This window comes from Schistocerca gregaria, chromosome 1, assembly GCF_023897955.1.
Source record: "Schistocerca gregaria isolate iqSchGreg1 chromosome 1, iqSchGreg1.2, whole genome shotgun sequence".
In the NCBI taxonomy this organism is placed as follows: domain Eukaryota; kingdom Metazoa; phylum Arthropoda; class Insecta; order Orthoptera; family Acrididae; genus Schistocerca; species Schistocerca gregaria.
The window spans coordinates 456278779-456305202 of NC_064920.1; the positions used below are offsets into that span (position 1 = coordinate 456278779).

Genomic DNA, 26424 nt, shown 5'->3' on the forward strand with positions numbered 1-26424 from the left:
CAAGAATTTTTATGCAGGCATTAGAACTGACAAATATATAGTATAAAGAGCTTTATTTATATTGCACTTGTCAGAGGTAACAAATCCGAAAAGAAAAATGATGAAACATCGATATGATCCCAAACACGACAAACACACAGAAGTTTCGGCTGCATTACCACATTTTTTTTTCCTCTCTCTTTTGCTTGGTTATAAATTTCTGGGTGTCACTGTGGTAAGTAAATATTTTCAATCAACCCATACCAGTCGCTGAGGACCTAAACACAGCTCGATATTTCTATCCATAAACACTTTTCCTATAGCCTATAAAAAAAACAGCGCTTTGGAACACATTAAACGTACGTATGCGCGCGATTGTGTGTACAAAAGTTGTATAGCGATAACTACAGCTCGCACTGCAGTATTAAGCACATTGCAACATCATCTAAGTATCAACTGTCAGCAGCTGTCCATGTGATATTCGTCCGCTCGCGAAGAACTGTCAAACAGATACGACGTTTTGATGTTAGCCGACAAATAAACTGAACATACACTCACTTTACTGGATATAATATCCTCATTACCGCTAAAAACACAGTATTTGTGACAACTTGAATTAACAATGTATGTCGTTTATGTATAGTGCAATGTATCGCAGATAGTAAGAAAAACGCGAAAAAGATAACATTTTGAATGAAATTTCACGTCCTATGCTTCACTTCAAAAATACCGGTAGATAACAAAGTGTAATAGAAGTACTTAGCTAGTTTCATCAAGTATCTTCCTGTGTTGTTTTGGTTTCCGTCTTTTACAAAGCGACTACCAACAATTGCACTTTAGGGAATATTACGCCAAAGATTAACTCGACCGAATTATTTTCACTTATTACGTTGTCTAATGTAACTGTCGGGTAACGTAGACAATCTCCTACAGATTTAAAAACAATGTAATCGTTAAAAGTATATGCCCGATAACTTACATATTTGTAAGAGATCCAAGAAATCAGCACATACATCACACATCTTACGTAAAACACACTCAGGTAAATACTATAGTGTTGTTAAAATGCATTCAGATTAAATTAGTATATATTTTTGTGTTTTTCATTGAAGTGTGAGCGTCTTTACGTCACACTAAACAGTAACACAACCAACATAGCGCCATATTCAATCTTCTCCCATAGATTGTATACCATTTTCAGTTTCTTTCCAGAGACAAAACGAAGGGAACTCCAGGTTCGCCAATAGCCGTATTGCCGATTCTCTCTAGTCAGCTACATTTACATTGACAGCCACTGTACGGATCGCTCAATGTGTGTGTGTGTGTGTGTGTGTGTGCGCGGATATGGTAAACAAGCTCATTACAGCATAAGCAGTAGGCATGGAATGTTATCGAGAAATCCGTGTGGTTGGTAGGGGTTCATTCGGGTAAGTAGTTGATACTGTCAGCAAAAATATATAACCGCATTTGTTGATTTCGTTTTGTAATTAATTCTGTTTGCATTTTCTTATTCCGTGGAGTATCAGGCCGCCAAACTTTGAATTTTTTTCTCCACACAAGAAAGTTTTTGTTGCGCAAACTCAAACAGAAAAAATAAAGTTCCCGCATTGACGATATTCGAGGTGGCAGCAGACGAAATGCAAACATTCCCAGTTTGCTTTTCTGGCGAAGTAGCTTGATCTGTATACACATATACACGCAGTCCAGACTGCGACCTCTAATCAATTTTACTAAATTCAGTTACGTATCGTGCTGCCTAAATTTTGCCTTCGAACGGAGCTAACTGGCGCAGTGCTTAGACACTGGGTCGTATTCGGGAGGACGCCCAGCCAGATTTGGGTTCTTCGTGATTTCACTAAGTAGATTGTGGTGAGTGACAGTGAGACATTTGACAGAGCACGTTCGATTATTTTTCCACGTCTTTCCCTAGCTGGGCTGGTGCTTCGTAACTAATCTCACCGTTGCTGTAGCGATGTTGAACGCTAGTCTTCCTTTGCCACTCAACCACGAAAATGTAATTTATGGCAAATACACGAAATATGGCAAACGTGTTTAACAAGAACAAACTGAAATGAAAGAAGTTATACGAATGTTTTAGGATGATAAGCATATCGAAAATTTTGTTTGTTGTATTAGTTCACGAAGGATCTTATTCACTCTTTAGAATTCAATTTGTTAAATATCACGTAATATCATTTTTGTACCATATGTCTTTTTACAAAGCAACGGTTATTTCCTACAGCAGAAAGAAGGAATAATAGCAAACGTGCCTACAATCTAAACAATTGTTCTTGACCGTAAGCGAAAATAAGGCGTGTTACATGAATTTTAACACCTTTCGAGACCGACAACCGTATAAAATCTTAGTCATTGCAGTTCTGTATTTACATTGCGTTGTGCACAACGCCAGATGTGTGTGTCGGGAAACTAAAGCGCCCCGTGTATCTGAAGTGCGTTGGATGGCGGGAGGCGGAGTACTAATTAGTGTCGCGGCGATTTCACTAACGTTTGGTGACACCGCGCTTATCGAACAGTGGTAAAGGACAGCTACGACTCACAACAAAGCGATGGTGTGCTTCTGGTTGTTCAGCAAATTGTTACATCATTTATGAACAGTGCTTCGAAGAACGACCTATAGTGCGTTTAAAATTAGTTGTTACTTTTGACAGTTCGGTACAGAGCTAGGGGAGGAAATGTAATTGCCAGCGTGCGCTGGCGACGATAACGCCACGCTTGCTCGGTGCGTAAAGCTGCGTTTTTCTAGCAGAGGGAATTTCCCGCAGCTTGCTGCGTAAAAAACTTTAGAGATCCCGCTGCTCACTCGCACAATGCAAACATACGAGACAGTTTTCCTAGGGTGCGGACAACGCAGTGCCGCAGCGGGCTCCGCTTGCGAGAAACGCTTGCTTGATTTGGGAGGCTCTGTCCCGCACGTCGCAGCTGGGCAGCAGCAGCAGCAAGACGACAGCTCCAATGTTTTTTTTTTTTTTTTTTCGCGTACACAGGCAACAGACAATTTTTAACAATTGTTATACAATCACCAGAAATGTCGGCTGACCGCTTTCTCTGCCTCAAGAGGATGAGCAACTTATCGAACTGGTTTCCGAAAAGCAAATTTTGTGGAATATGGTCGCAGAGTGGAAAAATCAAAAGAAAAAAAACTTAATTTGGCCAGAGATCGGAAGAAAAATGAATAAAACTATTCGCGAGTGGAACAGGGTTGGAGGCATCAGATAGTGATACCGAAAGTAACTTCTGTCACACACCATTATTATGTCCAATACATTTTGCCACTCGGTTACAGGAATGACTTCAGTTTGTCTTCAATTAACGAAAGAAAATAATGAAACTGGTTTAGTGTGAATCTGAAAAAATGCCACAAACTTATCTGCATCGGCGAGTAAACGTTTCGTAACTAAAGTTTTGTATGCTCCTTCTTCACGATGCAAGAACATTCGTCTCACTGCATTGCGCTTCCTGAGTACTCTTTCCAATACCATACAGTCCTTCTCTTCCCTAACTTCCACGTACTTTCGGAGTGCCAAAATTAACTGTTTTTAGCTCTAGCACTGCGCTGCATGTTTGGCCTCAGTCTCAGCTGCTACTGCCATGCTCCTCGCAGTGCGCCAACGAACCGCACGAAACTGCTCGCGTCTATAGCACCCACAGACTTCCAACTAATTGTAAAAATTATTTAAAACTTTTCTGAAACTTATTCTCGCTTGCACCCCCTACAAAAAATGTAACGGGAAAAAGTTTGTCGCTTACTAAATTTTGGACGTTGGTTTGGTAAAAGTTCCGCGTCAGACGCTATTTTTAATTTATTGCTTCCCTATTACCGAATCTATTGGAGAGACCTTTTGCAGACGTTATCGACATATACTATTGAAGGCAACTAAAAGGTTTTGTTGTACGACATTTAGTTTAGGAAATACGGCGTGATAAATATCGAGTAGCGCGAAAAATCAACTTTTCTTAAAATCTTAAATATTTATCTATTTTAATATCACAAAAGTTCCATTGAATTCAAGAAAGGTATCAGGAGCTAGTTCCCCTGTCACTCGATCAGGTGTAGTTACCAAATCCTAAAGTTTCATTTTTTTAGGTTCTGACCCGCGCCGCGCCTAGGAAAAAGTTTCACGCACCACCCTGCGATCCGCATCGCACAGCGGAAGACGCAAGCGTGTTCCGCAGCACACTCCGACAAATTGCCGCAGCTCGGAAAACGTAGCTTAACCCGTCAGCCTCACAAGCGGGGCGACCTGCAATATTTCTCAAACGATTTTAAAGAAACTGTTGATGTGGTCTTCAGTCCAGAGACTGGTTTGATGCAGCTCTCCATGCTACTCTATCCTGTGCAAGCTTCATTATCTCCCAGTACCTACTGCAACACACATCCTTCTGAATCTGTTTAGTGTGTTCATCTCTTGGTCTCCCTCTACGAGTTTTACCCTCCACGCTGCCCACGAATACTAAATTGGTGATCCCTTGATGCCTCAGAATATGCCATACCAACGGATCCCTTCTAGTCAAGTTGTGCCACAAATTTCTCTTGTCTCCAATTCTATTACATACCTCCTCATTAGTTATGTGATCTACCCATCTAATCTTCAGCGTTCTTCTGCAGCACCACATTTCGAAAGCTTCTAATCTCTTCTTGTCCAAACTATTTATCGTCCATGTTTCAATTCCATACATGGCTACACTCCATACAAATACTTCCAGAAACCACTTCCTGACACTTAAATCTATACTCGATGTTAACAAATTTCTGTTCATCAGATATGCTTTCCTTGCCATTGCCAGTCTACATTTTATACCGTCTCTACTTCGACCATCATCAGTTATGTTGCTCCCCAAACAGCAAAACTCATTTACTACTTTAAGCGTCTCATTTCCTAATCTAATTCCCGCAGCAAAACCCGGTTTCATTCGACTACATTCCATTATCCTCGTTTTGCTGTTGTTGATGTTCATCTTGTATCCTCCTTCCAAGACATGGTCCATTCCGTTCAGTTGCTCTTCCAAGTCCTTTGCTGTCGCTGACAGAATGACAATGTCATCGGCGAACCTCAAAGTTTTTATTTCTTCACCATGAATTTTAATTCGTACTCCGAATTTTTCTTTTGTTTCCTTTACTGCTTGCTCAATATACAGATTGAATAACATCGGGGATAGGCTAAAACCCTGTCTCACTCCTTTCCCAACCAATGCTTCCCTTTCATGCCCCTATACTCTTATAACTGCCATCTGGTTTCTGTACAAATTGTAAATAGCCTTTCAAAAATGGTCCAAATGGCTCTGAGCACTATGGGACTTAACATCTGTGGTCATCAGTCCCCTAGGACTTACAACTAATTAAACCTAACTAACCTAAGGACATAACACACATCCATGCCCGAGGCAGGATTCGAACCTGCGACCGTAGCGGTCACGCGGTTCCAGACTGAAGTGCCTAGAACCGCACGGCCACATCTGCCGGCAAATAGCCTTTCACTCCCTATATTTTACCCCTGCAACCTTCAGAATTTGAAAGGGATATTCTAGTCAACATTGTCAAAAGCTTTCTCTAAGTCTACAAATGCTAGAAACGTAGGTTTGCCTTTCCTTAATCTATTTTCTAAGATAAGTCGTAGGGTCAGTATTGCCTCACGTGTTCCAACATTTCTACGGAATCCAAACTGACCTTCCTCGAGGTCGGCTTCTATCAGTTTTTCCATTCGTCTGTAAAGAATTCGTGTTAGTATTTTGCAGCCGTGGCTTATTAAGCTGATGGTTCGGTAATTTTCACATCTGTCAACCCCTGCTTTCTTTGGGATCAGAATTATTATATTCCTCTTGAAGTCAGAGGTTATTTCGCCTGTCTCATACATCTTGTTCACTAAATAGTAGTTTTGTTGGGCCTGACTCTCCCAAAGCTGTCATTAGTTCTAATGGGATGTTGTCTACTCCCAGGGCCTTGTTTCGACTTGGGTCTTTTAGTGCTCTGTCAAACTCTTCACGCAGTATCATATCTTCTATTTCATCTTCATCTTCATCTACATTCTCTTCCATTTCTATAATACTGTCCTCAAGAACAAAGCTCTTGTATAGAGCTTCTATATACCCCTTCCACCTTTCTGCTTTCCCTTCTTTGCTTAGAACTGGGTTTCCATCTGAGCTCTTGATATTCATGCAAGTGGTTCTCTTTTCTCCAAAGGTCTCTTTTAATTTTCCTGTAGGCAGTATCTATCTTACACTAGTGATACGTGCCTCTACATCCTCACATTTGTCCTCTAGCCAACCCTGCTTAGCCATTTTGCACTTCCTGTCGATCTCATTTCTGAGACGTTTGTATTCCTTTTTGCGTGCTTCATTGACTGCATTTGAGTATTTTCTCCTTTCACCAATTAAATTCAATATCTCTTCTGTTACCCAAGGATTTCCATTAGCCCTCAAAGCTACGCATTCTTCTTCTACTGTATTTCTTCCCCCATTCCTGTCAATCATTCCCTAATGCTCTCCCCGAAGCTCTCTACAACCTCTGGTTCTGTCAGTTTATCCAGGTCCCATCTCCTCAAATTCCCACCTTTCTGCAGTTTCTTCACTTTTAATCCAAAGTTCACGACGAATAAAAATGATTCAAATGGCTCTGAGCACTGTGGGACTTAATATCTTAGGTCATCAGTCCCCTAGAACTTAGAACTACTTAAACCTAACTAACCTAAGAACATCACACACATCCATGCCCGAGGCAGGATTCGAACCTGCGACCGTAGCAGTCGCGTGGCTTCGGACTGAAGAGTCCACATCTGCCCCTGAGAATGTCTTACAATTTAAAACCTGGTTCCTAAATCTCTGTCTTACCATTACGTAATCTCTCTGAAACCTGTCAATATCTCCAGGCTTCTTCCATGTATACAACCTTCTTTTATGATTCTTGAACCAAGTGTTAGCTGTGATTAAGTTGTGCTCTGTGCAAAATTCTACCAGGCGGCTTCCTCTTTCATTTCTTAGCCCCAATCCATATTCACCTACTACGTTTCCTTCTCTCCCTTTTCCTACTACCGAATTCCAGTTACCCATGACTATTAAATTTTCGTCACCCTTCACTATCTGAATAAGTTCTTTTATTTTATCATACATTTCTTCAATTTCTTCGTCATCTGCAGAGCTAGTTGGCATATAAATTTGTACTACTGTAGTAGGCGTGGGCTTCGTATCTATCTTGGCCAGAATAATGCGTTCACTATGCTGTTTGTAGTAGCTTACCCGCATTCCTATTTTCCTATTGATTATTAAATCTACTCCTTCATTACCCCTATTTTTGTATTTACAACCCTGTGTTCACCTGACCAAAAGTCTTGTTCCTGCTGCCACCGAACTTCACGAGTTCCCACTATCTCTAACTTTAACCTATCCATTTCCCTTTTTAAATTTTCTAATCTACCTGCCCGATTAAGGGATCTGACATTCCACGCTCCGATCCGTAGAACGCCAGTTTTTTTCTCCTGATAGCTAGTCCTCATAAAGAAACTATACGGTAATAAAGTGAGTCTCGCACATCTTATAGCTTTATGATGAATTACATATCATTTCGTTGAAGGTCATAGGTACTGTGATATTTCGGTATTAGCTAAACTACTGCAAGAAATTCTTTACGGGGGGGGGGGGAGTCGCTATGAATTTGCGTTTGGAGTGTTAGGTCATAGGTTGATGCACGTGATATTTAGATAACATATTGAGTTAGTCTTTAAACCTTTAAGAATATCGCTATGTATGTGCAATGTCGAGAAAATGGAATGGATATAAAGGTCTCCATCACGAACACACACGCCAGTGAAAAGGTGAGAATTAAATATTCGTAAATCCCACGTATCTCGTAAACGGTGTGAGGTATCGAAACCAGATTTTGCCAAATGATAGCACGCAAAGAGGAGAGTATTTTTCCTTATGATCAAGATGCGAAGCCTCCATATCTACCGTGATACAGTCGGATTTAAATGAGCAGAGTACAGAGGAAGCCTGATTAGTGTGCCCTTTAGCGTTAGCCAGTTCGTCGAACTGGTAGCGTGGAATTCTTGGCTTGTACAGTACTGAAAGTTCCATTAACTTCTCCTTACACAAACTAGGTTCAACAGTATCCAATCGAACAGGTCTGCACCCAGAGAAAAATCCTCTGCTGCATTGTTGGACCTCTGTCCATCACAACCAAGTGATATTGCGCATTGTCCATTGCTATTGTCGAGTTAGGTGGCATATTTTTCAGCAGAATATTATCTTCACAGCTAGTGAAGTTATTCTTAGACAACTTTATTGCGAATCCTTGTTCAGACGTGCTGCATTGTTGTTATTAATGCAGCACCAACTCGAAACCACTCGTTTGCAATAACTGACGACTGTGGAACACTTCAACGCCAGAAAATATCAAATTACAACGAGAGATAATGAACGTAGGTGACTCTAATACGCGGCATCACGCAGTAATGTTTATCCACGGCAGCGTGGCAACAGCGGCGCTTTACCAACCGAACTGCTGGCGGCCAGTGTTGCCAACATGTGATTATTTTTTCCTTCAAACCAACACCCAAAAATCCGTCAAAATCTGTGAAAATGAAATAGCTCCATATTTTCTTGCAAAAGTAAAAAAGTAACTTATTTTAAAATATTACTCATTACTTTGCTCACGCATCGAGCAAACATGTAAAAATCCGTCAAAATCTGATATCTGTATTTTCTTGCAAATAAGAATACGAAATTGAAATTGATTTTAAATAGTATACTCGTCCCTAGTTTACGAGACAGGCAGAGATTTAAAATCCGCCGAGCTCGGTTTAAGTATAAGATTTATGTTATTATGTAATTACATCACATTTTAATGGAATAGTAGCAAGCAAATTTAAATACGCGCAATTGAATTTCGGACGTGCTGTCGCACACATTCAGCTTCTACTTCTAATATTTCGGCTGTTTAACGTCCAGTCATCTTCAGAATGAGCCGACAGTCAGATGGCTAGACGAGTATACAGCTGAAACATTAGACGAATAAGCTGAAATAATGCGCAGCAAGCCCAAAATTTAATGGAGCAGTCATTGCACCACGACATGGTGAAGATGCACAAATTTAAGGATATTCACTCGTCTATGTTGATTAAAATAAACATCTTTCTCTCCCTCTTCTTCAGTTGATGTGCTGGATTGTTGGTCTCCTCGCTGTGCAGCCATTGTGCCAATTTGCTTCAAAGCATACTCCGGTAACAGGTAATTATGACAGAACTTATTCACACGTCGAAGTCCGGCCCGCACACTGAGAATTGCATTTACCACATTGGTTTTATGACTTTAGCCTGAAGGGGGAGGTTTTCACATTGCTGAGCATGCTAAATGCTCTTTCGACCTCAGCATTTGACCAAGATAATACCAAAATCACCATTGCAAAATCTGAGAGCTCCTGAAATGGATTTTGGGAATTAGCGTCTTTATATGATGCGATCTCTTGCCAAAGTTCTGTTGTATTGTCGACATTTTTTCCATTGAACAGTAGTTAATTTTCACCACTGAAAGCCAATTTTTGTTACTTCTGTGTCAGGTAATTGAAATTCCTAAGTTAGCGGGATTATACTTTCTCTCGCCACCCTTGAACACTGTTCTGGAGAAATTAAGCACACTTTTTGCAAAAACTTGACATTATTCCACAGTCGTCTCTGGAACTCCTCTGGTAAGCAAATCAGAAAATTTTCGCATCTACTGCGAAAATTTATTTGCTTTCTACGTTAATTTTATGTTCTTTGATCATATTTACTAAGGAAACGTCTACTTCATGGCCAAGATAAATATTAGGAGATTTTTATTTTCTAACACCTACCATTAGCAAAGCCCCCTTATAACTGGGGACAACAATCTGTCTTGTAAGACCTACAATATGAAGAACAAAGTCTTGCAGTAGCTTTGAACTGTCTGATGTGCTTGATTGGAATTTTTGGACTTTTGGACTTTTTGACATTCTTCTCGAGTTGGTCTAAGAAACAGAAGATACAGGTTATTGTTGGCTTCAGAGTACATATTATATAATAGTTCAGCTGTGGAGCACTTAGTATGAATATGTGGCTATTTCAAAATGTGTCTCTAGTTCAAGCCACTGACTTAAAATAGATTAACAGCAATTTCGATCGTTAGGCACCATGGGTCTGCTAGGTGTATAATTTTAAGGGATTCAGCTCCATTTATTGCTTTGAACAACCCCATATACATGGCTTGTCGAGAAGAATATTTAGAAAACCAAGAATAAGTTTCACAAATTAAGAGCTCAAGGTTCCTTGGTTGCATTGAGGCTGCAGAGGACACTAACTGAACTGAATGGCAAACACAGGGGATTAGTACAAGATCAGGGACTTCACATTTCAGTTTTTGGTAAACCCCATTGCCCCCTGCAGGTCTGGGGGTTAGAATAGGCCTGAGGAATTCCTCCCAGTCGTAAGAAGAGGCTAAAAGGAGCCTCAAACGTTCGGCTTTTATGTAATGGTCCCCTGTAGGGTTTGAGCTCCATTTTCCAAAATTTTCCCGAAGAGCTAGCCAATTGGAGAAGGGTGCCTTACATGGTGCATCGTGTCCATGATGCACTGAGACCTATTGCATCCTTGTTCAATGTGGATCTGCACTTCTGCTCATTCTTCAACAGTTGGGCGAGGTCACCCTCCTGGGTGCGTATTTTTCCATCAACTGTGCAGTATCGTTTACTACACTGACCATGATAATGGACTTGTTTGATTGGCTGCACCTGATATCCAGCACTGTAGCCAGTCTGTTGTGGTGGGGCTGCCATGTAACCTGTTGGTTGTAGCCCCCTGACCGCACTGCTGATGCCTGTGCCGTTAACTCCCCACGTATGCTGAGTAGATGCCCATCACCCTGGGGCATCAGGGCTCCTGACAATGGCCATCCTGCCAGGTGGCCTGTGCTGTGGCTGGGTGGCGCCTGTGGCGAGGGCACCTGGTCAGTGGGTAGCATCAGGGTGGATGACATGTGATCAAGCATAGTACGTCATCTCTTGCTGGTGGTCAAAAACCAGCCATCTCTAAACGTTCACGGCATCAACTCAACGCACAGAAGTATGACCCTAAGTCGTTTCCTTCCCTGGCCACACCATGGCAGTAACGATAGGCTAAGGATGGCAGCAGTTCTTATTCACCTTGGCACCTTGTATGTTAGAGAGCTGATGGGGAATCTTTCATGACGATGAAGCCTCAGGTTTTTGTTCAGCATTTAGAGGAAACGTTTGTGGAGGTAGGGCGTGTCCAAAACGAGATCTGGGTCAGTCTTCATCAAAACAGCATCCTCTGCCCAGCCACGGGCGTTACTCGCTTGTGACGAGCTGGGAGATGTTTCTGTAACCATCATGCCTCATAAGAGCTTCTTTTGAAGTCTGACAGTTTGGAGCGGCGAGATGTAGTTTTTGTCTGGTGTGTCCACTGGGGTCTGAGGGGTAATCAGGTTGCCACCGGTGCCTTTATCTTGGCTTTCGAGGGTGATAGATTACCCGAGAAGGTCAAGGCGATGGTCTACCACAGTGTTGTAAGGCCCTGTATCCCTCCCCCAATGCAGTGCTTCAAATGCTGAAAGTTCGACCTTAAGTCTTCCCACTGTACTTCCAGCATCACATGTCGATATTGCAGACGCCCATCACATCTCTATACTCCATGTGCCCCACCCCCATCTGTGTCAACTGCAGAGAGCACCATTCACCTTGCTCGCCTGACTGCAGGATTCTCCAGAAAGAAAGGAAACCATGAAGTAAAAGACCGTGGACTGAATGACCTACACTGAGGCTAAGAGGAAATTTGAACGCCTACATCCTGTGCATATGACACCTTATGCCGCCGCTACAACAGTTCTAGCCCCATCAGCTCCGCCAATACAAGTCACCTCTCAGAGCTGGAAGACTACACCTGCCCCCTTGATTGGGGGGGGGGGGTGCACTTCCCTCCCTGTTGCTTCTGAACCGTCTACTTTGAGAACACAACCCCTCCTCCCCCCCCCCCCCAACCATTGAGGATATCAGTCCCTACTTCTGAGCTGCAAAAGTGTAAGTAGTCTTCAGTTCCTCTCGCTAGGAAGGTGTCCCTTGGGTCACTCCCTTCCCAGGTTTCTGCTAGTGGGAAATATGACGCCCACCAGTGGCTGAAGTGCCCAAAAGCAGCTGGTTGTAGGACTTCACGATAATCCTCAGTCCCAGAGACCGAATCAGTGAAGCCCTCCAGCCAGAGAAACCCAAGGAGCAGCGAGAGAAATCCAGAAAGAAGGTCCCTAAGAGCAAGGGAATTGCAGTGGAACCCACACCACCACAGCCCACAAGCTCTGCGCCTGAGGATGAGGTGAAGATTCTGGCGTCCGCTGGAGACCAAGATCTCGTCAGGCCCTCAGATACGATGGATACAGCCTTTTCAGGAAATAAGTCGGTGGCAGCAGGTGACCCTGAGGCGTATACTGCCTTATTGAGTGTTTCATGCCTTCCCAATATCATGATTACGTAATCCTCCAGTGGAATTGCGGCGATTTTTTCCTCCACTTGGCTGAACTATGGCAACTCTTAAGCTTTACACCTACTTTCTGCCGTCCAGGAAACATGGTTTCCAACAATGCGGACCCCTGCCCTTCGCGACTACAGGGGATATTACAAGAACAGTAGCGAGTGTAATAGTGTGTCTGGTGGAGTTGGCGTTTATGTCCTGAATTAGGTATGTAGTGAACCTGTGCACCTTCAAACTCCTTTTGAAGCTGTTGCTGTAATACTATGGATGACACAGGAAATAACTGTCTGCAATGTCTATCTCCCTCCAGATGATGCGGTACCCCTGAATGTATTGGCTGCACTGATTGATCAACTCCCTAACCCTTCCCTACTTTTGGGGGATTTTAATGCCCATAACCCCTTGTGAGGTAGCACCATGCTTACTGGCCGTGGCAGCGATGTCGAAAATTTACTGTCCCAACTCGACCTCTGCCTCTTAAATACTGGGGCTGCCAAACATTTCGGTGTGGCTCAGGGTAAGTTACGAGGCCATTGATTTATCAATTTGCAGCCAAGGACCTGCCCACATATCCACTGGAGAGCACATGACGACCTGTGTGGTAGTGACTACTTCTCCATCTTCCTATCACTCCCCCAGCGTCATGCCCATCGACTCCTACCCAGATGGCCTTTAAACAAGGCCGACTGGGACGCTTTCACCTCTGCTGTCACAGTTGAATCTCTCCCACGTGGTGCCATCGATGTTGTGATTGAGCAGGTCAACTACAGCGATAATTTCTGCAGCTGAAAACACAATCCATCGTTCTCTAGGGTGCCCCTGGCGAAAGACAGTCCCTTGATGGTCGCCGGAAGTCGCTGAGGCAATTAAGGAGCGTTGGCGAGCTCTTACAGCAACATAAGCGGTACCCTTCCCTAGAGCACCTAAGAGCCTTTAAGCGGCTCCGTGCCCACATTCGCGTACTTATAAAACGACGGAAACAGGAGTGTTCGGAGAGGTATGTGTCGATCATTGGGTGCCATACGTCACCTTCCAAGTCTGGACTAAGATCAGTCGTCTTTTTGGGTACCAGACCCCAACAAGTGTCCCTGGGGTTAACATCAATGGCGTGCTCTCTACCGACGCAAACGCGATTGCTGAACACTTTGCTGAGCACTATGCTTGATTCTCTGTGTCTGCGAACAACCTCCCCCCCCCCCCCCCCCCCACCCTCTCAAACGGCGGATTGAAAGGAAAGTCTTCTCGTTCACTACACGCCACAGTGAACTCTATTACGCCCCATTTATGGAGTAGGATTTCCTCAGCGCACTTGGACATTGCCTCGACACAGCTGCTGGGCCGGATTGATCCACAGTCAGATGATTAAACATCTCTCGCCTGACTACAAGCGATATCTCCTCGTCATCTTCAACAGGATCTAGTGCAATGGCGTCTTTCCATCGCAGTGGCGGGAGAGCACCACCATTCCGGTGATAAAACCAGGTAAAAATGCGGATAGCTATCGGCCCGTCAGCCTCACCAATGTTCTCTGTAAGCTGCTGGAACGTATGGTGTGTCAGCGGTTGGGTTGGGTCCTGGAGTCATGCGGCCTATTGATTGCATGACAGGGCGGCTTCCGCCTGGGTCGCTCTACCAGTGATAATCTTGTCCCTAAAGTCTGCCATCCGAACAGCCGTTTCCAGACGCCAACACCTAGATGCCGTCTTTTCTGACTTTTGTAATTTAATTATATTGTGTTTAATTATAACCACCCTGTACGAGAACCCCCTATATATCCCTTCCTTTTGGGTAGTGAGGACAAAATTACAGCATTCATGGAGGCATGTAAGCAATCTTCTTCCCGCTCTTCACAAGTTAATGGAACGGAGAAAAACCCTAATAACTGGTACAATGGGACGTACCATCTGCCATACACTTGACAATGGTTTTGAGAGCATAAATGTAGGTGTAGATCCAAGGGTGTCCATTTAAACTCCCCAAACGTCTCTAACACTTCGGTACGTACGAAACTTGATTAACGCTTTAGCAGCACTTCATTGTATTCTATTGACGTTGTCCGTTAGGTTTATTTGATGAGGATCCCAAACATTCTATTGTTTCTCGTGGCTAGACCGCACGAATGTTTCGCATGTTGCCTCCGTTGCTGGTGCGCCGCTCTTTAGATCTCCTTTATTTGTCCTTACTACATCTGGTTTGAATCATTTATTCTTATCCTTGTCGCTCTGTTTATTCGCACCTCAATATAAAACGGACATGACTTGAGTCCAGAAGTTCATTGTTAATTTGAAATCCAATATCAAGAGACTTGTTTTCCTATTGAGGCGTATTATTTTGCATTAATCTACGCCTAAGAAAAGTTACACAAAGTGGACATACTATCTAATTGCCATCTATTTCCTACACACATCAAAAATTTTGCATCACCTCAGTTCCCACAACTCCTGAAGATAGACGTTGTCGCTGGATATTGTATCACAGACACAGTCCCTTTGACTGTACAGAGATGTCACTAAGCCCGCCCAAAGACGTAAACAACCATGCATGAGCAGCGCCTATTAGACGGAGGTTGTCCGACAGCCCATCAGTTCGTCATTCCACTAGGAAAGAGGTACACGGCTCGTGTTGTCTGTAGTTAAACTATACCTAGACGGTCAATACCGCGGTTCGATCGCGTCCGCATTGTTATTTTGTGCCAGGAAGAGCTCTCAACAAGGGAAGCGCCCAGGCGTCTCGGAGTGAACCAAAGCAATGTTGTGCGGACATGGAGGAGATAGAGAGAGACAGGAACTGTCGATGACATGCCTCGCGCAGGCCGCCCAAGGGCTGCTACTGCAGTGGATGACCGCTACGTACGGATTATGCCTCTGAGGAACCTTGACAGCAACACCACCATGTTGTCTAATGCTTTTCGTGCAGCCACAGAACGTCGTATTGCGAGTCAGTGTGCACAGTAGGCTGCATGATGGGCAACTTTACTCCTGACGTCCATGGCGAGGTCCATCTTTGCAACCACGACACCATGCAGCGCGGTACAGATGGGCCCAACAACATACCGACTGGACCACTCAGGATAGGCGTCATGTTCTCTTCACCAGTGAGTGCCGCATATGCCTTCAACCAGACAATCTTTGGAGAAGTGTTTGGAGGCAACCTGATCAGGCTGAAGGCCTTAGACACACTGTCCAGCGAGTGCAGCAAGGTGGAGGTTCCCTGCTGTTTTGGTGTGGCATTATGTAGGGGCGACGTACGCCGCTGGTGGTCATGGAAGGCGCCGTAATGGCTGTACGATACATGAATGCCATCGTCCGACCGATAGTGCAACCATATTGGCAGCACATTGGTGAGGCATTCTTCTTCATGGACGACAATTCGCGCCAACATCGTGCACATCTTGTAAACGACTTCGTTCAGGATAACGACATCGCTCGACTAGAATGGCCAGCATGTTCTCCAGACATGAAACCTATCGAACATGCCTGGGATAGATTGAAATGGGCTGTTTATGGACCACTCTGAGGGACCTAGCCGAATCGTCTTTGAGGAATGGGACAATCTGGACCAACAGTGTCTTGATGAACTTGTGGGTAGTGTGCCACAACGAATATAGGCATGCATCAATGTAAGAGGACATGCTACTGGGTATTAGAGATACCGGTGTGTACAGCAGTCTGGACCACCAGCTCTGAAGGTCTCGCTGTATGGTGGTACAACATGCAATGTGTGGTTTTCATGAGCAATAAAAAGGGCGAAAATGATATTTATGATGGTCTCTATTCCAATTTTCTGTACAGGTTCCGGAATTCTCGGAACCGAGTTGATGCAAAACGTTTTTTGATGTTCGTATAACCCAATGGCGAAATTTCCCTATAGGCAATAGCCACGTTAGCGTTCGCTCAGGAAAGCCCACGTAGTTCGCTGCGCGCGGTTGCTCCTAGATGTTTTACTGTTGGTACTGTAACAACTGATTTTTCACCAATAGCGTAATCGAACAGTAGCAAATTTCTTCGCCCATTTACAAGCAACACGTTACATTATTTATTACTGTTATGCAATATACGGGCTTTTTGTTTTCTGGAGGCGAACAGTGATTTCCGATACGTTGTTTTCAAGGCGTATTTCGAATTGGTAGAATCCTTGAGTTCACACTCATGTCACGTCGTTCGTTATCAACAGTATCTTAGTAAACAGACTTGTTGCCATCTTCTGGTAGCGCCTGATGACCGTGGAGAACTTAGTCAACTCCCTCGTTAACTATACTTAGCTAAAGAGACCAGCAGGATCCATTTAATTCAGTTTCAGTGATATAGTAATATACAACAGTGGCTTTGATCATTTTTAGACGCAATCTCCTGTGTCTCAGACAATGCAGGTGCAACTTGGGCGGCAGACTTACCAATTGGTGTTCCTGGAATAAAGACCCCAAACACCTGTCTCCATCAAGCCTCTATATTGGCGGACGACATAATATGTTCTTCTGTGGCGGTAATCGCAGATACACCTTCTGCCACTTTTTTCGTGTTGTTTGAAGAATCTTCACCTTCAGTACACAAGTTAATGCCGAACTCCACAGCCTGCCAAAAATATTTCTGATGATGATTGGAGATAAGCGAACACCGGGGAGCTGCGGGCATACAATCTCTAAAGTGTCTCAGCCGGTACTTCGCCCCCCTTCCCCTATCCCTCAAATATGCGGGAGCCTCTCGCGGGTCGAAATTCAAATGCCTTCACTTTCTTTGTTTTCCGAAGCAAGCGCAGAACATGGCGGCGTTTAACAATAAAAAGAAAAATTATTCCAAAAATAGTCCATGTTTTCTAGTCTGTAAAAAAGCAGAAAGAAATGTTTGGCCTCAGAATGCACCTGAAATTGCAGTATATGAATTTATACTTCTCGTCTTACTACAAATTTAAAATAAAACAGAATTTTTAAAATTGTATTTTAATATTTAATTCTTAGCATAAATTCATACAGTAATATATTTAACACTTCGGAATGATTTTTTTTTTGGGAGACTGCTTTCATTTTAAATATTAAAACACAGTTTTAGCTTGTCGAATTAAATCACAGCAGTGTTCCAGATTGCATCTACAGAAAAGTGCCGTCACTTCGAACATTTTTACTGTAACTAATAGTCCGTAAAATGCACGCCAGTCCCACGAAATTATCACAGATAAAGAATCTGGACATCCAGTTGCAGCAATACTTTGTTACGTGCTCATAAAAAATCTCTGTGTATAGTGTTCGACCATGAGGTTGGTTTGCAGCAGTACGCCATTCCTCTCCTTTGTCTGCCTTCCTGTTCATTTCCGCATGTTTAGTGCATCCCACGTAATTTAAAATCTGATGCATAGATGACACCTTAGTCGTCACCAGTTTCCTTCCCTCGATTCGTAGGGACGATGCAGCATGTAATCGTGAATGGAGAGAAATCAGATGTAGAAGTAACTTCAGGTGTTCCCCAGGGAAGTGTGTTGGGGCCCTTGCTGTTCATGTAGTATATCAATGACCTTGCAGACAATATTAATAGTAAAGTCAGGGGTTTTGCAGGTGCTGCATATATCTATAATGAAGTACTGCCTGAAAGATACTGCATAAACATTGTCAGACCTTGATAACATTTCAAAGTGGTGCGAAGATTGTCAACTTGCTCTAAATGTTCAGAAATGTAATATTGTGCACTACACAAAACGAGAATCGTAGTATACTATAACTTCTGTATCAGTGAGTCACAGATGGAATCGGCCAACTCAAATACCTGGCTGTAACAGTTTATAGGGATATGACATGGAATGGTCACATAGGCTCAGTTGTGGATAAAGCGGGTGGCAGACTTCAGTTTATTGGTAGAATACTGGGAAAGTGCAATAAGTCTACAAAGGAGATTGCTTACAAAACACTCGTGCGACAGGTTCTAGAATATTGCTCAAGTGTGTGGGATCAGTACCAAATGGGACTAACGGGATATTGAACATATACACAGAAGGGTAGTGCGAATGGTCACAGGTTTGTTTAATCCGTGGGAAAGAGTTACAGAGACGCTAAAGAAACTTAATTGGCACACTCTTGAAGATAGATGAAACCTATCCTGAGAAAGTCTACTAACAAACTTTCAAGAACCGGCCTTAAATGATGACTGTAGGAATATACTACAACCCGCTACGTATCGCTCACATAGAAATCGTGGTGATAAAATTACTGCACGCACAAAATTATTCAATCAGTCGTTCTTCTCATGCTCCATAAGTGAATGGAACATGGAGAAACCCTAATAACTGGTGCAACTGGGCGTCCCTCTGTCATGCATCTCACTGTCTTTTGTAGAGTGTAGATTTAGATGTAGAATAGCTACTCCTGCTGTTGCTACAGTAATGTTATTGCCTTAAAATATGTCCTTAGTTTCTCATTTTTGGATCTGCCTCCTCTGAGATTTGGTTTCCTGCACTGTTAATTGGCAATAACACTCTCTCTCTCTCTCTCTCTCTCTCTCTCTCTCTCTCTCTCTCTCTCTCTCTCTCTCTCTAGCTCATTGGTCGTCCAGCCGTATTTTATAATAATATGCACCTAGCCGTACTTTGTAATAAATAATATGTATCTAGTAACTAACAGCCAAATCCAAAAACTTCAACTAATTTTAATAACTTCATAGTAGTGTAGTAATATTAAATGTGCTAAATTGTAGTTGGACGTTGGTGAATTCGGCTGAGAGATAAAGGAAAGTTGGGCGCTTACCTGCAGGGGAAGAGGTAAAGTAGCGCTACCACTGCAGGGTTAGAGGATGCGAGATTATGAATGTTTTGTTTTTCTTCCAGTATTGGCAACTCACTGTCGTCCGCGTCTCTATCGATCAGCCGCTATGGTACAAATTTTGACACGGGTATTCGTGAGTGTATATTGCAGAGACTGTCATTACAAAGCAACGACTAGAAGAAAAATGACTATGAAAACATTTAGCAAGTAAAATTCTGCTTTCTAGTTGTAGACGACCCAATCGGTCCCGACTGAACGCCGTATCATATTTTGTCAATGGCGTTATTGTATACGATAATGAGGGGCGTGATGTCAGCAAGCCGCTCACCCGGTCGTTATTGGGCCTACAGACCTTGGAACCGCCACTAATCGTCAAGTAGCTCCTCTGTGGTCTCAAGATGCTGAGAACACTCCTTTACAGTCCTCCTACCAAGGAAAAATCTCTGGCAGTCACAGGAATCAAACCCAGATCCCCTGCGAGACAGTTACACGCGCTGGCCACTCAGCTACAGAGGATGACAAAACATCTTAACTCTTGTCTCATACTGTATAATGCATTTAATAAGAAGTACTTTTACTGTTATTAATCCATTTATTATCCGGTTTCTCTCTCTCTCTGTCTCTCACTCACTCACTCACTCACTCACTCTACGCTTAGGCAGTTACGCTGCTACAGCTTTGGGGTATACAGAATATTTTTGACCATGGTATATTTTATAAATATAGATGAATATTATAGAATTTAGGAAATTTGTGGTTCGGCTAGCGTAAATTAAGATGGATGTAAATTAAGCTTATAGTATATTCATATATTAGCAATAGTTCAGTAATTGAATGACTGTTAAGCAAAATTTCTTCAAACTTAATGCATCCCAATTAAATTTTCTGTTCTAATATTTAAATACACGCATGAGACTCGTTACCTTTAACTTAAAAATTCACACACAACTATTAGTACGTGGGATAACTAGATGTATCACTTCTTATCCTTCAATTAAAAATAATTGAATTAGATGTTTCACACGCGCACGTGCGCGCGTCACCTTTTTTGACTTTATAATAAAAATTATTTTTATCGGAAAATACGCACAATGTTATCACTTCACTTCTTAATTTATTTCACTCTTTTTACCTTTTTTGCTTGAAGTGAAGATCAGTAGGCAAGCAGCGTACTGAAAAACGGTTAATTTCTTTTTTTTATCTCAGGGAAATTTCTGTCTTCTCGCCTCGCAAGAAACGCCGAATAATTTGATTTAACCTCGTGAGTATCGCGTTGACACCGTAAGGAAAAAAGTAGGAAAGAAATATCTCTAACATTTATAAACTGGAAATGTGGGATTGCTATTACGAAATGAAAGCAGAAATGTTAAATTAAACAAGTATTATTTAACGAAGTAAATATTTTGTACAGAAATCTAACATTTTGTAAATAGTTCTCACCGTTTTGAACGTAACAAACAATTGTGCCGTATTTCGGCAAAATACTTGGAAATTACAATAATCTTAGCTCAATTCTGGAGCGAAAGAATAAAGCACTCATGTCGTCTTATTAGTACTCGCAGTTGGCGATAATAATAGAATGATCAAAAAAATTCCCAGCAAGAATACAAGTTTAGTTCATTCGAACAAAATGGAAGAAAATAGGAGTTTGGTAGCGTAAGATGCTGTCGGAAAGGCGCGCGATTAAAGAAGAGAAAGAAAAAGCTAACGCGCATTCTTATATAGAACAAAACACAGATGTTAATGATACGCCGCTCTAATTATTCTGGGCGTACATATTAGCTGACTCGCAGCGCAGTTCATTGATTGTGTGGTTAAATTATTTTTTTAAACCTTAATTTTCCGACAGAAAAAGGAAATATGTTATCACGTCGCGGGCAGGGCACAATATTATCGCGCCCCCCCCCCCCCCCCCCCCCGGACGAGAATTTAGAAACTGTTTACAATATTTTTGAAATTACCGTCCATTTTTGAAATAATGGAATCTCTGATTAGTCATAGACAGTTATTCCAATTGATCATAGGATTTACATTCCCTTTATAATGGCTTTTTGTCACTGACATGTGCACACTCACATTTTGACTACTCCTTTGGTAAATTTCGACGGGTTCACCCATTCGGCAGCGGAGGATCCGGGAAAAACAAAACCATTTAAAAAATGAACTGTGTTTCAAAGAATGCTTAGATATTGTAATTATAAAACTTGTCCACGGTGAATATGTTGAGACTTTTTAAATAAAGCGTCATCGTATTTTTCACTGAAACAGTGTTGTGATTTACTGGAATATATATAAAAACCGAAGGTCGTCACAACGAACTGTGTGTAAAATAATCTTATTTAAAGAACAGTGATACCACGTTAGGTTGTGTGCGGTAATTTTTTTTCGTCTGAACCATTGTTTAAAAAGTTTACACATCGTCGTTCGAAGCCACCTAATGTTTGCCGAGCCGCCTATAGACAGACTTCGCACGCAACGGCTATAAAGCGCGCTCCGCGTTCTGTGAAATTCGAGGGTAATCCCAAAAGTAAGGTCTCCCATTTTTTTATAAGTACATAGACCTGTTTATTTCTACAAAGATTTAACATCACGCACGCATACTCCCAGATATTTTACAGAAGTAACTGCTACTAGTGTTTGTTCCGCTATCATATAATCATACAATAAAGGATTCTTCTTTCTATGTATTCGCAATACATTACATTTGTCTGTTAAGGGTCAGTTGCCACACCCTGCACCAAGTGCCTATCCGCTGCAGATCTTACTGCATTTCGCTGCAATTTTCTAATGCTGCATCTTCTTTGTATACTTCAGCATCATCCGCGAAAAGCCGCGTGGAACTTCCGACACTATCTACTAGGTCATTTATGCATATTGTGAAAAGCAATGGTCCCATAACACTCCCCTGTGGTACGCCAGAGGTTACTTTGCCTGTAGACGTCTCTCCATTGAGAACAACATGCTGTGTTCTGTTTGCTAAAAACTCGTATATTGTGAAAAGCAATGGTCCCATAACACTCCCCTGTGGTACGCCAGAGGTTACTTTGCCTGTAGACGTCTCTCCATTGAGAACAACATGCTGTGTTCTGTTTGCTAAAAACTCGTCAATCCAGCCACCCAGCTGATCTGATACTCCGTAGGTTCTTACTTTATCATGCGACAGTGCGGAACTGTATCGAAAGCCTTCCGGAAGTCAAGGAAAATGGCATCTCTGGGAGCCTGTATCTAACATTTTCTGGGTCTCATGAACAAATAAAGCGAGCTGGGTCTTACACGATCGCTGTTTCCGGAATCCATGTTCATTCCTAAAGAGAAGATTCTTGGTTTCCAGAAATGACATGATAAGCGACCAAAAACATGTTCTAAAATTCTATAACAGATCGATGTCAGGAATATAGGTCTATAGTTTTGCGCATCTGCTCAACGACCCTTCTTGAAAACTGGGACTACCTGTGCTCTTTTTCAATCATTTGGAACCTTGCGTTCCTCTAGAGACTTTCGGTACACGGCTGTTAGAAGGGGGCAAGTTCTTTCGCGTGCTCTGCGTAGAATCGAATTGGTATCCCGTCAGGTCCTGTGGACTTTCCTCTGTTGAGTGATTCCAGTTGCACACTTACTTCGATGTCAGTCATTTTTTTCGTTTGTGCGAGGATTTAGAGAAGAAACTGCAGTGCGGTCTTCCTCTGTGAAACAGCTTTGGAAAAAGGTGTTTAGTATTTCGGCTTTGCGCGTGTCATCCTCTGTTTCAATGCCATCATCATCCCAGAGTGTCTGAATATGCTGTTTCGATCCACTTACTGATTTAACGTAAGACCAGAACTTCCTAGGATTTTTTGTCAAGTTGGTACATAGAATTTTACTTTCGAATTCACTGAACGCTTCACGCATAGCCCTCCTTAGGCTAACTTTGACATCGTTTAGCTTCTGTTTGTCTTAGAGGTTTTGGTGCGTTTAAACTTGCAGTGAAGCTCTCTCTGCTTTCGCAGTAGTTTTCTAACTTTGTTGTTGAATCACGGTGGTTTTTTTTTCCCGACCCTCACAGTTTTACTCGGCACGTACCTGTCTAAAACGCATTTTACGATTGCCTTGAATTTTTTCCATAAACACTCAACATTGTCAATGTCGGAACAGAAATTTTTGTTTTGATCTGTTAGGTAGTCTGAAATTTGCCTCCTATTACTCTTGCTAAACAGATAAACTTTTCTCTTTTCTTATATTCCTATTTACTTCCATATTCAGAGATGCTGCAACGGCCTTATGATCACTGATTCCCTGTTCTGCGCTTACAGAGTCGAAAAGTTCGGGTCTGTTTGTTATTAGTAGGTCCAAGATGTTATCTCCACGAGTCGGTTCTCTGTTGCTGATGTATAAGAAATTTTACTGCAAACATCAATAATTAAGCAGTGTCTAACTACCATTTGAAAATATCATAAAGACCTGATTGTAATACAACTGGTAGACATGCGCAAACCCCGGCTCAAGAGGCGCCAGACGGGCTTGGACGGCAAAGAGCGCCCAAAACCCTCTGGGCATAAATACTGGACAATATCCTCCAATACGGGAGTCTCAGGCAGCACCTGAAGAAAGCAGCGAGTTACGTGGCCGAATTATTTTGCCAGTGAGACACAAACATCCGGCAGTAGACCCGATTATTCCACATGTCAAGATCTCGCCAGGAAGGCCTGAAGATTTACTCAAAATTCAGGTACTCGTAACCATTTACATATTCACAGTAAAGAAATCATAACTTCCTTTCTCATTGAAATTATACTCGTTGCTTGGCCAAGTAGAGAACATCTTGCGATTCAGCGTCCTACTTACGAATTTAAAATTGCAACGAAATTTAGCCAAAATGCTACCACGTATACATCAGAAGGATGTATAATCTAATGGTTTAAGCACGGTAACACCTTTGATTCTCTAGAGACTGTCTATCGTAGGGTTTTGTATGCATACATTGCAAATAACACATTTGCACAAAAATCGAAATTATTTCATAAATAATTGGAAAAATGGAATTTGCTATTCATCAAGAGATTCAAAGTTTGAGTTTACTCATTGATTTCGTCAAGAACGTCCAAAATGTTTTTTCAACGTTATTTATGACATGAGTAGTTATTCTTATCTATCGAAGCAACAAATAACGTTGGAAAAGTTTGGTTTGAAAAGTTATGCTTGATTGTTGAATGAAGTTAGCTACTTAACTAATTCAGAAGAAGAAACTTATAAGCTAAATACTGAAAGAAAAAAATTCATTTGTTATACATACATCATGGAATCTATATAAGAGGTCACATACATTGTAAGGTTGTTCACATACAAATACTTGTACTCCTTAAATAAAGGTCATTACTTCAACATTCATCATACTTTTTAAAATCTATCTGGTTCTATAGTCCCTCGACTTTGTCACTGAACGATATTTTCAATAAATAGCTTCCTTCATGAGGAATTTCTGCTATTACGAAAGATCCAATGCATAGTCTCTGCCATTTTTAATCAGTTTCTTAACCATGAACCATGGACCTTGCCGTTGGTGGGGAGGCTTGCGTGCCTCAGCGATACAGATAGCCGTACCGTAGGTGCAACCACAACGGAGGGAAATTGATGAAATGTATGATGAGATAAGAGAAATTATTCAGATAGTGAAGGGAGACGAAAATTTAATAATCATAGGTGACTGGAATTCGGGAGTAGGAAAAGGGAGAGAAGGAAACATAGTAGGTGAATATGGATTGGGGCTAAGAAATGGAAGAGGAAGCAGCCTGGTAGAATTTTGCGCAGAACATAACTTAATCATTCGTTCAAGAATCATGAAAGAAGGTTGTATACATGGAAGAACCCTGGAGATACTAAAAGGTATCAGATAGATTATATAATGGTAAGATAGAGATTTAGGAACAAGGTTTTAAATTTTAAGACATTTCCAGGGGCAGATGTGGACTCTGACCCCAATCTAGTGGTAGATTAAAACTGAAGAAACTGCAAAAAGGTGGCAATTTAAGGAGATGGGACCTGGATAAACTGTCTAAACCAGAGGTTGTACAGAGTTTCAGGGAGAGCATAAGGGAACAATTTACAGGAATGGGGGAAAGAAATACAGTAGAAGAAGAATGGGTACCTTTGAGGGATGCAATAGTAAAGGCAGCAGAGGATCAAATAGGTAAAAAGACGAGGGCAAGTAGAAACCCTTGGGTAACAGAAGAAATATTGAATTTAATTGATGAAAGGAGAAAATATAAAAATGCAGCAAATGAAGCAGGCAAAAAGGAATACAAACGTCTCAAAAATGAGATCGACAGGAAGTGCAAAATGGCTATCCAGGGATGGCTAGAGGACAAATGTAAGGATGTAGAGGCTTACCTCACTAGGTGTAAGAAAGGTACAGCGTACAGGAAAATTAAAGAGACCTTTGGAGAAAGGAGAAATACTTGCATGAATATCAAGATCTTCGATAGAAACCCAGTTTATGCAAAGAAGGGAAAGCAGAAAGGCGGAAGGAGTATATAGAGGGTCTATATAAGCGCGATGTACTCGAGGACAGTATTATAGAAACGGAAGAGGATGTAGATGAAGATGAAATGGGAGATACGATACTGCGTGAAGAGTTTGACAGAGCCCTGAAAGACCTGAGTCGTAACACGGCCCCTGGAGCAGACAACATTCCATTGGAAATACTGACGGCCTAGGGAGAGCCAGTCCTGACAAAACCCTACCATCTGGTGAGCAAGATGTATGAGACAGGTGAAATACCCTCAGACTTCAAGAAGAATGTAATAATTCCAATCCCAAAGAAAGCATGTGTTGGCAGATGTGAAAATTACCGAACTATCAGTTTAATAAGTCACAGCTGCAAAATACTAAAGCGAATTCTTTACAGAAGAATGGAAAAAACTGATAGAAGCCGACCTCGGGGAAGATAAGTTTGGATTCCGTAGAAATGTTGGAACACTTGAGGCAATACTGACCCTACGACTTATCTTAGAAGCTAGATTAAGGAAGGGCAAACCTACATTTTTAGCTTTTGACAATGTTGACTTGAATACTCTCAAATTCTGAAGGTGGCAAAGGTAAAATACAGGGAGCGAAAGGCTATTTACAATTTGTACAGAAACCAGATGGCAGTTATAAGAGTCGAGGGGCATGAAAGGGAAGCAGTGGTTGGGAATGGATTGAGACAGGGTTGTAGCCTAT

The 26424-nt window shown here is 42.1% G+C and overlaps 2 protein-coding genes across 4 annotated transcripts in view; one reads left to right on the forward strand and one right to left on the reverse strand.

The window, feature by feature from the left end:
* Positions 1-1170, reverse strand: part of LOC126352307 (ubiquitin carboxyl-terminal hydrolase 34) — a 538206-nt gene extending 537036 nt beyond the window's left edge. Inside the window, exon 1 of one of the 2 annotated variants that reach the window (XR_007565188.1) lies at positions 959-1170. Coding sequence is in view for 1 of the 2 variants with exons in the window: in XM_050002677.1 (XP_049858634.1) it covers positions 959-1001 (43 nt within the window). In the remaining variant the exon portion in view is untranslated. The remainder of the gene's footprint in view (positions 1-958) is intronic. The other variant, XM_050002677.1, reaches the window with a different exon arrangement.
* A 42-nt stretch (positions 1171-1212) lies between these two features.
* Positions 1213-26424, forward strand: part of LOC126352375 (serine/threonine-protein kinase Nek8-like) — a 125144-nt gene continuing 99932 nt past the window's right edge. The window contains exon 1 of one of the 2 annotated variants that reach the window (XM_050002682.1): positions 1213-1406. In XM_050002682.1, coding sequence (XP_049858639.1) covers positions 1360-1406 — 47 coding nt within the window. In that variant the 5' untranslated portion in view covers positions 1213-1359. The remainder of the gene's footprint in view (positions 1407-26424) is intronic. The other variant, XM_050002683.1, reaches the window with a different exon arrangement.